General features: G+C 35.8%; 1 protein-coding gene across 1 annotated transcript in view; it reads left to right on the top strand.

Moving 5' to 3' along the window:
- The first annotated feature begins 3736 nt into the window (after nucleotides 1-3736).
- The window catches only part of LOC149802092 (vacuolar protein sorting-associated protein 33B-like), an 88969-nt gene continuing 75241 nt past the window's right edge, over nucleotides 3737-17464 (top strand). Inside the window, exons 1-3 of the mRNA XM_089956490.1 lie at nucleotides 3737-3829; nucleotides 9641-9721; nucleotides 16690-16757. Of these exons, the coding sequence (XP_089812616.1) occupies nucleotides 3746-3829; nucleotides 9641-9721; nucleotides 16690-16757 (233 nt within the window). The 5' untranslated portion in view covers nucleotides 3737-3745. The remainder of the gene's footprint in view (nucleotides 3830-9640; nucleotides 9722-16689; nucleotides 16758-17464) is intronic.

Raw genomic sequence — 17464 nt, 5'->3', positions numbered from 1 at the left:
GTCTCTCGAATGGAATAGTACTTTTCAGGGTTGACTAAGGGTGGTGAACTTGGTTTAGAGGTTTCAAATTCTGGTTCACTCATGTCCTCTTCAAAATCACTGGCATGAATTTGTGCCAAGATTTCAGCCCTGGTTCGAGGCGATAGATCACGTTTCTGCCTCTTACTTTCTTCTTCTTTCTTCTCGAATGAATTAGATCGTTTCATCTTGAGTGAAAAACGTCAAATGACTCAAGTTTAAACACCATAGACTAATTTATAGTCATAGCAGACCAGCGTATATAAAAGGGTGTGTGTCTTGTCCTTTCACTATTCATTTCACTCTCAAGCCGAGCACAACGATGGAAGAGACTAACCAGATGGAACGTTTCGTCAGAGCTTTGCGAGGGGTCATTAGAAAATTCTCTTCAGATCAGCCTACGGACTACTCTCCTTCCTTTCGAGATAAAAGTCAAGATACTTGGTATATCTGTCAGAAGAAAGGGCATTGGGCTTCAGAGTGTCCAGACCGTCAAAAAAGAACAAAAACAGGGACTAAAAAAGACAAAAGTCAAGATACCTGTTATTATTGTAAAGAAAAAGGACATTGGTCTCCAGATTGCCCAAAAAAGAAACAAGAGGAGTCAGAAGAAAAGAGGGATTCTTCAGAAGAAGAGAGGGATTCTTCAGAGGAAGAGAGGGATTCTTCAGAGGAAGAAAGCAGACAGGTGAAGAAAAAGAAACAGGAGAAGAAAAGAAGAAGGGAAGAAAATGAGGAGGAAGAAGAGGAAAAGAGTGTGACGGTGAAGAAATTCAAAAAACAGAGAGACTAAACAAGGAGAAAGAAGAAGTCAATGAACTTTTTATTAAAGTGTTGTGTTGTGAATTGGATTGTAAAAAAATGGAGAAAAGAATAAATGAATGATATAAGGTAAGTGTCTTTGAGTTTTGATTTTAAAATAAGAAGCTACACTCACGCACTCATACACAGACACGTACTATAAGGGTAAAATGGGTGGGTTTTTTTTGAGTTATTGGCAAATTGAAATTGTATTTCTTTTCGAGAAATGTGGGTGGCCCTGAAAAGGGCCTTTTTCTCTTTATGGTGTAGGGGTGAGTTTAAGCAAACAACTTTAACTGCCTTATGCCTTTGCCACGGCCAAGGCCTACTTCTGGACTGCGTAATGTTGATGATGATGATAATGATTGGGTTGAAATCACTAAGGGTGGTACGGTAGGCTTAGTTACAGGGTTGACGTGTTTAGCTCGGGAAGGTCGTATTCTCTTCGGTCGTGATAAAGAAGTCTGATACATTTGTTTCAGACTTCTTAACTCCGCTAAAATGTCCAACAGTACCGTGACCGTTTGATTTTCACCCTCTTGTTTCTTTGCTGCTACTTCTTCTTGCTGTTGTTGCTGTTGTTTTTTCTTACCTCTTCTTCTTGCTGCTGTTGCTGTAGGAGAAAAGCTTGTTCCGCTTCCTTTTGTCGTTGTATAAATTTCTCCAATTCTTCTTTCTGTCTCTGTCTAAAATTCTCCACTTGCGGTAATGAAGAAGGTAACGAAGGTTCCGGAACAAATTCTTGCTAGGAGAGAAAATCCACAAAATCCCAATTCACCTCTTCTGAAAGTAAGTCCGAGTTCCCTTGGGCAGTCTCCCCTGCTGGTGCACCCCAATGGATCGTTTTCTGAGTTTCCGTCATGTTGAATCACTGTCGCATAGATTGACTGCACACAAGCGCTAGCGAATCTATATAGACTACGTGACGTCACAGACTGCTCTCTTCGGATTGGATGCGAGCTGACTGAATTCTGTAACGCGTGTTCGGATTGGTAAATGAACTCAATCCGTTTCAATCCTTCCTGTACCTAAAAATAAGCGCCGTTCAATGCATTGATTCACCTGTTCTCGTCGCTTCAAGATGTGGACTACAGTTGAGTCATCCACCCTTGTGTCTTCCATGATGTTTCGGACAGACTTGCTCATGTATGTCCGATCGAAGTGGACCGTTGTCCACAGGACAAACACCAGCCTGTGGATACGTAGGATCTACGTCGAAAGACAAGGATGCCTGAAAAGAGTGCTGATGTACGGACCAACAGTAAGACGCAGCCTAAGGACAAGAAGAAGACCAATGCGGTGCCATTTATGTTAATGAATACATTAACATAAAACCCAAAGGCCCTTTTCAGGGCCCCCATATTTCTCGAAAAGAGATAGCCTTTGAATTGCCTACCCCTTTTTTTATTTTGTTTTTTTATTTTTTTTAAAAAAAAATAGAGACCCTCCCTGTTTCAATTTTACATAGACCCTATATTGTCCCACGATTTTTGGCCATGTTAATTCCCATAGACCCTATATTGTCCCAGGGTTTTTGGCCATGTTAATTCCCATAGACCCTATATTGTCCCAGGGTTTTTGGCCATGTTAATTCCCATAGACCCTATATGTTCCCACGATTTTTCTCCATGTTAAATTTACATAGACCCTATATGTTCCCAAGGGTATTTTTAATGATAAGTCCCATAGACCCTATAGGATCCCCATTCACTACTTACATGACATTCAAATAGAAAGATAGGTTCTAGATGCTAATGCTCTATAACAGGTATTCTGAATTGCTCTAAGGGTGGTTTCGTAGAGTATCGTAGAATTTACAGTTATTCAATTATTCAACAGTATTTTGGTGCAAAACCCGAATTTTTACTATAGTTATAATTAACAGCGTTGATTCAATAATACGACCAACTTAGTGGTCTATACTGTTCTTTTGTTTAGAGCGTCAGAGTCCTATTCCAAAAGCACGGACGTGGGGTGGGGTGGGATGCACGTAGAAATCCACATAGGCTAGCAGGGGTGAGCTTTCCTTGGTGTGTAGTTGTCAAAGACATTTAGCTGCCATTTCGTGGTAAAGCAAATAATGAGTTACAAGTACCATTAAAACCATCTCCATCACCACGACCAAAATGCGTTGTAGAGTTATATACTTTCTTTTTCACCTTACGTTCATCATTAGTCCGATAAATCAGTCCAACAAATCTGTGTTGATACTGATGGTCAGTCAATATCAATACCGGCATGGGGTTGATTGATAGACCTAGTTCATCATTAATATTGATCTTAAATAAATAAAAAGCTTTAGCGATGAGGATGAATAAGTTAATGATAATAATTAGTTTATGATGAAAAAAGGCGGAGAAAAAAGGAAAAATAAATCTGCGTAGGCACAAGAAATGATGGTCGAGTTGAAGTAATTTGATAATTTTAATAGCTTTGTATAAATGCACATGTATTCAACCCATGTTCATTCTACGTTGCGAACAAGCGTATTATTCCTTGAGCTGGATTCCAATCCACACCACTCGGGAGATATTTTTTCTTATCTTTTGCACACAAAAATGCCACTAGCTGGAGATTCAGCACGGATATATTAACCTGAATGATAACGGGACACTTTTTTTTAAACAATTAATTATAATAATTATTATTAAATAATTATGTAATTATTGTGGGGCTTTTGAACTACAAAATAGGTTGTAATGCAAAGTGAAAATGTAAAATTTGTAATAAAATGTACGACATTGTTTTTAACTCGCATAAAATGCGAATTTATTTTAATAAAAATATATCATTCATACCTGAAGTAATTTTATATGCATATATTTAAAAATATGGACGGGTAGTTGCTATGTCTGTTTCTATTATCCGTACCTGATCGTAATCTGTCTAGGAGTTAAGTTCAAACAATTACGTTATCAGTTACAATATGGCGGCTTCCAGTTCGTCGACGCCGAACGTATTTCGGCTTCGTGAAGAGTCTAGAGTTGAGTTAAAGAGAGTAATGAATTCTGTACGTATTGCGTAATTAAATGTTTCGAAAGAGTAAAAAATAGTGATCGAAACGTGTTTCTAGAGACAAACTTCTGCGTTAGATATCGAAAATAGGTTATGTACCTATTTTCGAGGGAACACTACATACACACATATCCTCTTGGCGTTTGGTAGCTTCTTCTTTCAACTCTGTGATGTGTTCTTCTAAGTTTATTTCATCATCGTCGTGTGTAATGTATGCATGATAATTATATTACAGCTATTGTCTAAAGTGGCCAGTATCTATTGAGTTGTGCTTTTATTTTTTTTCAAGAGGGTAGTTTTGGGTTCAGCCAAAGGTGGCGGCATTCATTTCCACGTATATAGCCTACAATTGTTTCCAGACACTCAGTTTTGGTCTAAACTTACACATTTTAAGGTATGTCTTTGTTTTCTGGATTGTTCTTGTGGCTGAAATGTATTCAAGGCTTCTGGTTTGTAAATTCTACTTATAATCTTGTTTACCAGAAAACTAGTCCTACAGTGTAAGACATAGCACATGTTTTTGTTTTAGTGCTATGTCTTACTTTCCAAATAATGGCCTTGTATAACGTGTTCCGATGTCGGTTGACATCAGAATGAGTAGTCAAAGTTTCAGGAACATCTCACACACTTGGCAGCCTATATGGACACTCTTCCACTAATTTATGTGCAGTTAATATACTTACTGTGCTGTCTTTATCCTGGCGAAAAGAAAATATGACACAAGCAAATGGACATATTTTCATGTTCCACTGACATACATTTGAATTTGTTGCAATGCGATTGTAGTTGAGGTATGCTGAATTATGTTTAAGTAGGTTCATGTGGGGGTATGTTTCTTGAACGAAATGAAATGTTGCTTACAGTTCCAATAGGCATAATATATTTTTATTCGATTTTGGCATTCCTTGCTTTCATCGCTTTCCAGCCAATGAAACTTGAAAAGAGGTCCATTTCTTTTGTGAGAATTTGAATTTATTAGAGAAAAGACATTAGGGTAAGTAAAGTCTGACAAAAACATTATAACATTACTTTATGAAAGCATCATTATTGGTTGCAATTTATGTGTGATATTCCTGAAAATTTGACTTTCGTTACAGTGTTAGTCAACATCAAAACATGATATACATAGCTGTTATTTAGGCCGTAAGACCCATCACTCCCCAGAACAAAAATATTGGGTGATGTATCTTACATTGTAGGGCTACCAGAAAACATACCCCCCAAAAGTTCACTATGTTTACATTTTCATTTTTATTCTTCAGCATCACTAATCATTATGTGGTTCATATGTCATGAGTAAATGATTTTGCTTCCTGATCAATGGAACTGACAAAGTACTGGATATTTAGAGGTGATATCTAATGGGAGGTGCTCTAAAGAGAATGTCCTATTACCACAGCAACTGATAAATACCATGATCATTGATTGTACAGTATCAAAGTGAAAAGAAAAAAACTATTCAATAAATAATATGTTAAACCAATGCATTTAATAACAAAATTTCAACAGTAAAAATTCACAAATTTAATAAATATTTTATATTCTTGATTTGTAATAAATCTATTCAAAAAGTATGATTTATGATATACGTTTGTATATAGTATAGTAGCCCAAACCCTCATAAACTTTAATTTTATGCCATATGTTTAGAAAACACCTCATTTATATCTGAAGGGATGTCAGGCTCTATTAACTTGCCTGTACTACTGATCTAAGAACACCGCAATAAAACTTATTAGTCTGATAATACACCATAATGGGCCCCCAATGAGTAAAAACAATTTCTGTCTAAGAATGCCAGTTGTCACCAATTTTTTTGCATTGTTTAAATTGTGAAGCAGACGATTTGTAAACATTGTTGTGTTCAGCATGAGTTTATGAATCAAAAATGGTGTCCATAGCATTAGTTCTTCATAATGGACCAAACTTTGTCAATGACAGGAAGTTGGAGTAAGGAAGAATCCTACTGATTTTGAATTGAAAAAGCAAAGGTCCTTGCAACTGAAGAAAGATAAATAGTTTCTGAACAAAAATTTATGTTCTTGATCATGTACCTACACCAGAGTTTGTTGGTGATATACATATTGAGTAAGAAAGAGCCTATAGATTTTAGGATCAAAGTTCAAAGACTGAAAGAAACGAACTTATTTTTTGTGTACATAATACAGTTTAGTTCTAGATTACAGACCTTGACCATAAGTTGTAGAGGGTTGCACATGTGGTATTGAAAAGACCTGTTGATTTTGGAGTTATCATTGTACAGGCCTAGGTCATTGTGGCTCAAGGAACAGTGTTTTTTGCAGAATAACTTTTGTTGCAGTTTAAGTTCCGTGATCACATTTTGTGTATGGCTTGCACTTTTTGGTTACCAAGGAACCTATAGATTCTGGTGCATAAAGGTCAGAAGTAATGAGCTTGATTAGTCTGAGAAAAAAAGGATTCTGCACTGTAAGTTTAGATTAAGAATGCAATCCTGGATGTTATGTTGTAGTTGGGTTGGTTATTGTTGTCTAGATGATGATCAACCACTGTGTTATTGCCCGAATTGAGTGGATAATACAAATATGAAATTAATGGATGGAATGAATAGAGATCTGAGTTGAGATGTAGGATAGAACAACATGAGCACCCATATGTAAAATATAACAATGTCATCAGTTTTACTAAAAAAAATAATTTTTTACGAGACACTTGAAGGATACAATTGTATTAGCAATTAATTACCATAAATGTTATTACAAAATGCATTTAACCATTCTGTTTATACCAGTGTGACAGATTTCATCATCAGACTGAGTAAGCAGTCAAACTCATTTGTCCATCATACTTGCTTAACCTGGTTGATTGCTGGTCACTCCAAATCCAGTGTTTGTTGCAGTTAGAGTTAATGTATTCCTTTTGCTCCTCTCATTCTCTCTTCCAGCCTCTTTTGGGTTATCAACTGTAATTTGGCTGTCTGCTCTCTGCCCTCTCTGTATGGTGCATATATGGAGCTAATTCCTTTTTAAAATAAATAAATAGGTACCCTAAATATTTTTTCAGGTTTTTACTTCTGGGATCAAGCATTATTCCCACTATGTTACATTAGATATTGTCATATCATGATTCAACAGAAACTAAGATTAATATGGGTTATTTTGCAGCCTAACAGCAGATTAAAAAACCTAGTACAAGAAGTTTGGTGTTTCTCCTTAAAGGGTTATTTAGGATCCCTAAATGAACTATAACATGAACTAGACACAGTAGACCTGTACACCCGGATGTAAACTATAAATCATCAACTGGATTAATTTGGAAGCTGGCAGCACTTGATTTATTGATTAAAAGAATTCACATCTTAATTATACAAATGAATCAATGAAATTCACTTCTTGTCTTTACATTATTTGCTAACTAACACTCCATTGGTCTGAACACACTATAACCTAGGAATACTTATTCCTTAAGATACATGATTCATATAATTTAAGACAAAAAATTTCACTCAGTTCTCTCAAAATGAATGAAAGTAATGCATTAAATTCTTAGAATACATGTTTCCTATAAGAATCAAGACAACAAATTCAAGCAATTATTATCAAACTTCTATCTGCGAAAATTGATATGTGAATTTAAATTAAAAAAATTGAAACAGATTATTGCAAACTCACATCAAATAAGCTGCTTGAGATCAAAACAAATATCTTTTTGCTTTCAAGGCTTCCTCACTTCTGTCATAGCAGAATCTCTCTGTACCTTTAGGTTCTGTATTCCACAAACTTCCAGACACCCATTCTTTGGACAGTTTACATAGCAAGAAAAGATACTCACTGTTTTTCTTAGGAGCCAAGGTTTTTCCCTTCCATAGAAAAACTTCGACTGATTAATTTTGTGCTTGAGAATACTTAAAATATTGAACTACTTCTGGGAAACACTCCCCCTTATTTAGCTTAGCCAATCAGGATTAAATATGTCAAACCACGGAAATTAAGATGTCTTTCCAGGTTTAAGTAACTCTTCTTATTTCTGTGCTTTCCTAATAAACCGATTTCTGGAAAGTTCTCTGCATTAGTTCAATTCTAGCTAATTTTTCAATACTTAGACCCCAAATTGAACATGCTTCATCCATCCTTCTGGCTGTTATTTACTTGATGCTGATAAAAACAACAATCACACCGCAAATAAGGTTTGTTAAAACAATATATTCTAGCATGTCTCGAACCTTTAACACTTTACAGAAATACATTTATCAACTTAATTGGCTATGTGTCATGCTGACCATGTAATGTTCACTCAGTTATGTGTTGGTATAACATATTACAAAGTTCACACTTTTACACTGGATCTAAGGTCTAAGTCACTGAAACCAATTTGTTGGTAATCTCCAGAGTTGACCATTCTAGTGCCTATATAGAGGACTGTTACACAGGGTGGGAGCATAATGTGCCATTCAAAGTATATGTTTTCTAAAGTAAATCCTCCAATGTGTGATGTGCTGTACTCGTACTATAGACTTATCTCATTGCAGTAGGAGGTGGATGTGGAAGAGGTAAGGATATATTAATTTGAGGAAATTATTCACCATTCCATTAGTTTTATTATTAACAATACATGTATGTTGCTATGATAATGGTTTTAATATTTTTTAAAAATTCATTTTCAATGATGTTTTAAAAATATAAATCAGATGTGCTAATAACTTTAATAGAAATATATCTTTTGAATATCAGTGTAGCTGAAACACCATCAAGCAGGCTTGGCCAGACTAAATCACACTATAATGTTCTTTTCAGTGCACTTTTTTATTGTTTTTTTTTATTAAATATTTGCTTTCCTATTTGGAAATACATCATATACTTGCTTTACTTAACATATTTTTCATGTCATGAATTTATTCCAATTGTTGGGGTTATGGAGGTCATGGGGTTATGTCCTTGGATATACATGTGTCAGTAGGGACAGGTATCCTGTTGCTTAAAATACAGTTGTCATTTTTGTATGTACATTTTTATGAAATATTTCCATTGTTCACATTCCATTTTGATATCTTGCGCATGACATCTCATTTAATTTGCTATGCTGCTGCTACCATGGCATACCATAATTAAAAAAAATAATGCAAAGTATCAAATCCAGTTGAAAAGTTAACTTTTAAAGGTTTTTAATTATATTAGTTATGATATGTATTTCTAAATCATGTATCTGCTTATTAATAAACATGTTGATAAAAATGTGAATGGCACTGATTTTATTAATCAAACACAATAGGATCCATTATTCTAGTGGGCTTTGAGTGGACGAGTGGTCTAAAGCGCTCACCATTATGGATCACTGCCATCTCACTGCTGTCTGCATTGTTTCGAGTCTCAGGCTCGGTCAGTGTGTGTATGTGAGAAAGCTTGCCAGTAGCTTCTTTTGGGTCGATGGTTCTTTCTGGGTTTTTTCACGGGTTATTTCTCCATCATTAATACTGGCTGCCATGTATAGCCTATCTTGTGTTGAAAAATGGCATTAAACCCCACAACAACAACAACAACAACCACTATTCTTGATGTTTACAGGTCTTACCAAATAAAATTAAAAAATAAAATATTTAGATAAACATGTAATTAACCTTCTTTTTTTGTGAATATTTGTCCAAACATCATTGAAATCATCAGAATATGTTTAAGACATAATGTAAATGATGATGATATTCATTATTTTATTTTGAATATTATAATCAATACTGGGCCCTTTATGACATCATCCCAGTAACTATATACAGTATAACAAAGAGAGTCAACCATTTCCTTGACAACTAAAATGATAAATTGTCTCATTTCAGTTTGGTGGACGAAAGGATCTGGTGATAGATCCTAAGTTAATGCAACAACTGGATCGTATTGCCAATGTTACTTTTCTGAAGGTGGGTAATTTATTCAAGCATTCATCATAGCAGGGTACATGTTAGGGGTGATTCAGGTTATATGATCACCCCAGTGTCTGTCATTTCACCTAAAAACAGAGTTATTTAAGTTGACATTGCCTTTTGTGAGATGGTGTTATCCCTCCTCCTTTCTTGCCATTAAATGCTTTTGTATTCTGTAGTTAATTCTCCAACATGAGACCTCATATTCATTAATTAAAACCCAACATTGTACAAGAAAAAATAAGAAAAAAATCCACAAGAATACCAGTACTGCATATAAAATGATCATCATTCCAGCTTATAGAAAGTGTTACAAGTCTCCATGGTATTGATAATCAATTGGACAAAGCTAGTCATAATTGCACAAAATACATATAACTCATCATCAGTCCTGCTAATCAAAAGTGACACACATGTCTTCATAACTGTTCGGGATATATTTGAAATCGGTTAAGTGCTCAGAAAATAGGATAACCACATGCCCTGTGCTCAAGAATTCTAGATTGGGCTTCTCCCTTAGAGTAAGTGAGTTGCCTATGCTCCAGAAAATTATCTAATTTTCCAGAATGAAAGCTTGAGGTTATTGATGAAATGCAGCATTTTTATTTTGAAGTTTTTGAAAGGTTCTGGTTTCTAATATGATACCCTTATCTACACTTTGGCGTATTGAGCAGATATTTCTGTGCTTCGGGTCTGTGACTTTCATTGGATATGGTGGCAAGTCACTGCATCCAATCAAAATTGAGTTATTCAAATTTGAATACTTTTCCTACATGATCAAGACAAGGGGAGCACGCAACTTGAATGGACTAATTAATAAGCAATTTTCCATTGTCAGACCATGTTTATACAAATATCTCTCATTCAAAAATGCCCATAATGGCTTCCCTCTGGTACATAGTCATAATTTTGATGTTAAACTAACAAAGTATCCTTTTGAAGTCAGTTGCCTCCACCATTTTCGGCACAGGTACAGTGCACTGCCATTACATGCTATTGGTTAGTTGGCATTACATACTAAGTTAGGCAACTAATGAAATCCAACAGATGTCGCTAAGACCAAGCACTAAAATATCTGTTCAGTCCGCTAAGGTGGTAGATATTGGGTCTCAGTTGTTTGGTCCTTTCACCTTAGGAGGATCATCTGCTTAATTGTTTTGAATGCTAAAATGTTTGTGTTCTTTTAAGGGGAAACAGTGGTATTTCTGTTTTCTGTATTTCAGTTGTTGCCTATAATTAGAACTTAGTTGGTACTGTATGAATAATAATGAATTGTCCCGTGCTCATGCTGATTTATGCATCACTGGTTAAATATGTAAACTGGTAATTATGTGATTGTCTGACAGTTAAGCTTAGCTAGGAATATAGTAACTTATAAAAGGCCCTTCTGTCGCGCCCCCCCGCCCCCTCCCGCAATCTGCTGATTGCATTGATAGGGAGTGTATGTTTTCTGTAATTGTGACACATCCACAATACAATGACATAATGACATAAACTTATTACAAACCTTGACTCTATTGTTTTTCCTGATTCAAATGAAAATAAAAACTCTTTTTTATCTGTCCAGCTTATTTCTGTTTTCAATCTTGATTGAGAAACATGGAGATTTTTGCAGCATTCAGAGAATTTCTACAGATGATGAAATACTACACATAATCTGCCCGCTGACCTGAATGCAGTACTGAAGATACCTAATCAGAGATCACAAGAGCAGATGTGTATACCGCAATTATTCAGAATACCACACCTGAGTATGTAAATTTATGAAATGTTAGTTGTGAGACCCAGTTCAGCAGAATGTGAAAGATGGTCCAGTCTCATGACCAATACCACATGTATAAAGGACTGACCATTTCATTTTGGATGGTGTGATGTGTCAGCATACTTATAAAAAATATGGAGGTGTTGGTCAGGTGGGTTTTATGTCAGGGCAAGTAATTTCTTTTTGAAGGGGTGTTTAAACCACAAAACAAAATTTTTAATATATTTTGTGTAGGCCTGTCTTTTGCAAAAAAATTATCTGAGCAATGCAGGAAGTAGAAGAAAATACATTTTTTAAAAGTTTTATAGATGGTTTCTTGTTGTTCATCAGCATACCAGCAGTTGTGCCACCCCATACCATAAATTTATCTATATTTTATGTTTATCTGAGTTATGATTCATGTTCTGGTTGATTGGACACTATTTTTATTCCAGTGACTAAACTGTTGACTGGCTGTAAATCTTTCATGTGGGATTTTTACTGATACAGTATCCATTACTGCAAGATCCTGTTTAATACAGAATGCAGCAGCAATTGTGTTTCGTTCAACTTGCCATATTCCTCTAGCTGTAGTTAGACAACAGAAACAATTGTCACATGCTCTTCAGCCAAGTGCCGATTTCTTCGACAGACTAGTGAAAATGTTTAATACTCGATCATTTGCATTCATTATTTCAAGTTGAAGATAAAAAGAAAGTACTGTGGTGTGTGTATGTTGGCAAAAGACAGATATGTGCAAGTCTTGTTTCTTTAAGAAGTTACCAGAAGTGTTGGTAATATTAACACTTATATTTAATATGATAATGAATAGGTGACACTGAATATGATAATGAATAGGTGACATTGAATATGATAATGAATAGGTGACACTGAATATGATAATGAATAGGTGACACTGAATATGATAATGAATAGGTGACACTGAATATGATAATGAATAGGTGACACTGAATATGATAATGAATAGGTGACACTGAATATGATAATGAATAGGTGACACTGGATTAATGTGGCCTCTTACCGACATATTATTCACCCAACACTACGGATTATATGGAGGTAAATCCAGCACCATAATGTAGATATCCTGGGACCACTTTAATGATGAAACATTTGTCATAGAAAAATATATCAGATTTAATTATAGTTAATTTTGAATTATTCCAGGCTCTCTGGGGGCAGTTTTTCAACCCTTGAACTCATATCTTTGTCTGTCAATTCCGATTTATTGTATGTACATAAGAAACAGTGTACGATAAACATAATTCCCAAACATTGACTGGGAAACAATTTCACAGTTTAATTCCTAATAAAACCACTGAGCAAGCAATGTAATCTTCAGGGTTCAGATTAGGGTGAGACAAATGGAAGAGTGACTACGCTAGATAAAAGGAGGAATGAGGGAATCAAAAAGAGAAATCAGAAAAAAGTTAGCATTTTCATATACAAACGTATGTAAGATCAGCATATTTGCCTGTTTAATGGATACAGCGTTGCTAAAAACTCATTCCAGTCTTTTTTGCATTTTTAAGATCAAGTGGAATAGCTTTAATTTAATCTTTTAAGCCAGTTTCCTTGGCATATTTGCTTGTATCGTAAAAAGTTAACTCATTATTTTGGCACGTTTAATATGAAACTTAAAATCATGAAAATCTTGTGCATTTGAACTTCTATACAAGAACAAACAGAAACCGGATAAGAGGTACATTGCTGTTTATAGAAAACAACTACCACACAAACATGAAACTTGAAAAACTTTAAAACTAACACTGATAAAACTTATGGTTTGCCAGTTCAAGTTATAAATGAATGAAAATATATTAAGCTAGTCTTTTAACTTACGTTCAATGATGCAGGTCGCCATTACTAAATTTCAGTAAAAGACTAAACAGTGTTAATAACGATAGCCCAGTAATAATTAAAATTAATAATACGCATGCTTTAAGACTAAAGTTGGATGTCACTGTACGCTGGCTGCAGCTAATACTGAAAGCCTAGTTGAGGTAGATTGTATTTAAGCGACAGTAACATTTCTTCCTTCTTGCCAAGTAACGATCCACAAAGATCAAAAAAAATCTGGCCTGCGCCACTAAACAGCTGCTTGCTTGGAATGCTTGAAGCTGGTACAGACAAATAGTGTCTAGCTAATTTGGCCAAGTAGGAGAACTGAAACCTGCGAGCATTCCACCAGCCGTATATGTCTTCTTGTGGCAACAATGGGCTGGCCAGATACAAATCAAGCATTGTGTCAACAGCATCATCCATGTGGGTTGTCACAGGCCACAGAAAACAAATCCCAGAGACATTACATTAATGGTTCAGTGGCATTTGTTTCAGTTTCTGTTTTTTGGTTGGGGGTTCCTCCTGTTTGTTAGCTGACACAACTATGATGCATTCTGCTCTAAGCCATTCTTTGAATCTGGTCACAAGTAATTCTTCACTGAATAGGTGATATTTGAATTGTGGATCCAAGACAATGGCCAAGACAAGCTTCTTGTTGCTGGCAACATCAGCAAAGCGTGTGTTCAATGACATCAACATATCACAGCACATTGTCTGAATACCTTGACTCACTTCATGCTCTCGAGCCAGCAACATTCGGAGCATTTTCAGCATAGGATGAATGATAGATACTGCTGTTTGGCTATCACTTACTTCCTTGGTAATGTCCACAAATTGGCCTAACATGTCCACAATATTGCTAATCAAGACCTACTGTTGGGATGTTAGGCTAGGCAGGTCATAGAGAGTAGCATAAGTCCCCAAGACTTCATTTTGTTCATATAACAAAACCAACATATTGTATGTAGACTTCCAGTATGTCTGGACATCCTGGACGAGTTTCTTATGGGCAATGCCAAATTTTTCCTGCTGCCCTTCAAGCTGCTGTTGTTCCAGGATGGAGTGCCGGAACTTGTTGACTATGGATCGCAAGATTGCCAAAACATCTTTCACAGCTTGTTGCAACAGAATGCCATTACTGACTACGAGCTGCAGCGTGTGTGCAAAACGGCTGAGGCTGTCGATTTCAGCCAGACACATTGCTTTAACCATGTTTGTACCTCCATTACACAGAAGAACATGGATATGAATTTTAGGAAGGTTGTATTCCTCGCATAATTTGTCCAGTTTGCTCACCAAATATTCTCCTGTGTGTGATTCGAGAGGCGTTGCTGCTGTAATCACCTGTTTCCTCTGAAAGTCTTCCGTCAGCCAGTGTGCTGTAAGACTCAACAATGCTACGCTGATGGATGGGTCTGACCACGCATCAGAGGTCAGACTAAGGTCAGATTGGGTAGAAACTAAATCAGGCACACCTTACTTTGTATTGCCTTATGTATGTCAGGTATCAAAGATGTGTAAAAGTACTTCTGACTTTGGATTTTCTAGCACAGTTCTGCCTTGCCCATCAGACATCGAAATCCAATGTCTTCAACATAGGAAAATGGTTGCACATCTCCTGCCATGAACTCTGCAATAACTTTGTGCCAACTAATAGCTCTCAGGTCTTCAAATGCAGATGGCTGCTTCTGGTCCAACATGGTGTCAATAGTCAGAATATGAGGAGTTGCTGCAGCTGCTGCCAGAAACAGGCCATGTTCGATGATGTGCATGCAGTGCAAGTGCTGGACAAGATTTGATGTCATATAGTTTTTAGAATCCTTTCCACCTCTGGAAATGCATGCTTTGCATTGTATGCAATTTGCTTTGGATTCGTCGACTGCATTTACTTTGAAGTAATTCCAGACTAAACTTAAGTGTTTCGAGTTCGACATTATGCATAGGCTTGGTAGTATATTTAATAGTGTACATTCGCTAGTCAATATTGATAATCCAATCAATTCATGCTCTTGAAACAATGTTTCAAATCAAGTAAGTTACTACTAAGTTGTTCACATGGCTGGATGGATGCACACACCACCCTGCGAGTTGTGTGCTGAAGCAGCTCAGCAGCTGGGTTATCTAGGGGTAACATTGCTGGTGCTGGCATACCAATATCAATGCTGCATAATATTTGTATGTCAGCATTCAGCTGCTTCAGTGTGCGATTGCTATTCATTGATTAGCAGCATTGCAGGACTGGCTAAAGAACATATTAACTATAGTGAGTCAAAATTTTGTTGTAGTTGGAAATTTCACATGTTATCTAATCTGCCTAGCTGTCTTAAAATGTGTATGCTGGAAGTTCAGGAGCCACATGTAGCCTCATTGGCTGGTTGGCTGCTGTGATTGGGATGAGTGCATGAATGGTATTGATAATTTGTTGTCTGCAGACAAACAGCGGTAGTTTACAGCAATTGTGTTAAAAAGTATTTACTTTTTTAGAATATATTGTCCTTCAATTAACCCCCAAATGTAAGGTTTATTCCTTAATATCCACTGTTTGATTCTGATTTAAAATTCAAGCCATGTCAAGATGAATGTTATGACTGAATTTATATTTCGGAAATTCGTTTACCAATTATTTCTGCTGATACCGATTATACCAGTTGTTCTAATAATCAGCCCGATTATGAGTATGATGGATTAATTGGTACCGCTTTAGTATATCTAACTGCAACATTAAATATGTTTGTGTATCACTTTCCATTAGCATGACTGAGGGTGAGTTACAAGTATTGTATGCAATTAGGACTAACTAAACACATCATAAAAGATGTTGAATAATTCTGCAATAGTTTACTGGGTAACCAGAAAAGTCTGCTGCGCAACCAGATTTTCAAAGCTCGGACAGCCATGGATCTTCAACATTTTTTTACTTCTGGCTTTCACACAGTAATTATAGTTCTCTGCCATCTACAGTTACCAAACTTTGAAAATGACCCAGGCTTGGTCTGGGGAAGACCCCTATTGATTTTGGGTTATAAAGGTAAAAGGATAAGGTCACTGTAACTGAACAAAGGAAGTGTGGTTTCCATACTATTTTTTTAAAAATTTTCCACCATCGACAGTTACCAACATGTGTGGATGAGTTGCAATTCAGGATGGGAAGAAGCCAATTGATATTGGTTCAAAAGTTGCAAGGTCAAGGTTACTGCTACTGAAAGAAGCAAATTTGTTTCTGTGCAATAACAAAGTCAAGGTCACTTTGACTGAAAGAAAAAAAGTGTTTTCTTAAATATTTTAGGTTACATTGATGACCTTTTAATACCAAGTGTAAAAAGAAAAAATATATAATTCCTTTGCTTTACTGGTTTTTCAGAAAGAGTGTGAAGTGGATAAGATTTTCAAGATGGACCTACTTCAGAAAGCGATTGTTGGATGTGCAAAGTAAGGAGAAATTTTAATTATACATGGTATTGCATACAGAGGCCATACTGTGGTATATAACCTATCTTAGAGAAGACCAAATTTAAGACAGTGGAATTATCTAAATTACTCTGATAATGTTTGATCATACTCATAAATGAAAGATTTTTTTGTCCCTCTAAAAGCATTTTGATTAAGGTATTTGATTAATGCAAAACATAATTTTGCTAATTTTTAAGGTAGTGGGAAAAAAAGTCTTCAAAGTATACATATTTTATGATATTTGTTGAACAGATTAAAAATTATTTCTTGGATAAAATGTATTCCTACAAAATTCACAATTAAAATTAATGAAGTTTGATCGTCCAAATTTATTGTCTGCATTACCTGTTGTGAGCAAGTCTTGGTTTGCTGTAATGTGTGATGTCATTCTTGAACATGCCAACCAGCCAATGATGTAGAAATGTACTGTTAGCATGGCCATTTCAAGTAATTTTAGCTGTTTCAATTTCTTGCATTTCCAGGGGATCACTTTTCATATCATAAGCTATTACATATTTCCAGCAATATAATCTATACATTACCATATTCATTGTTCAGTCAGTTTTTTACTTGAACATACCTATCAGGGACAGTCATACATGCACCAGTATTTGTGAACATCTCAGTCTTATATGCAGTCATAAGTGATGCAATAGAACTTTATAAAAATGAGTATTGAGTTTTCA

Source organism: Sinohyriopsis cumingii, chromosome 4, assembly GCF_028554795.1.
Source record: "Sinohyriopsis cumingii isolate HCF-2022 chromosome 4, ASM2855479v2, whole genome shotgun sequence".
NCBI classification, from domain to species: Eukaryota; Metazoa; Mollusca; class Bivalvia; order Unionida; family Unionidae; genus Sinohyriopsis; species Sinohyriopsis cumingii.
The sequence above is the reverse complement of the archived record's forward strand: the minus strand, read 5'-3'. Positions and strand labels throughout refer to the sequence as shown.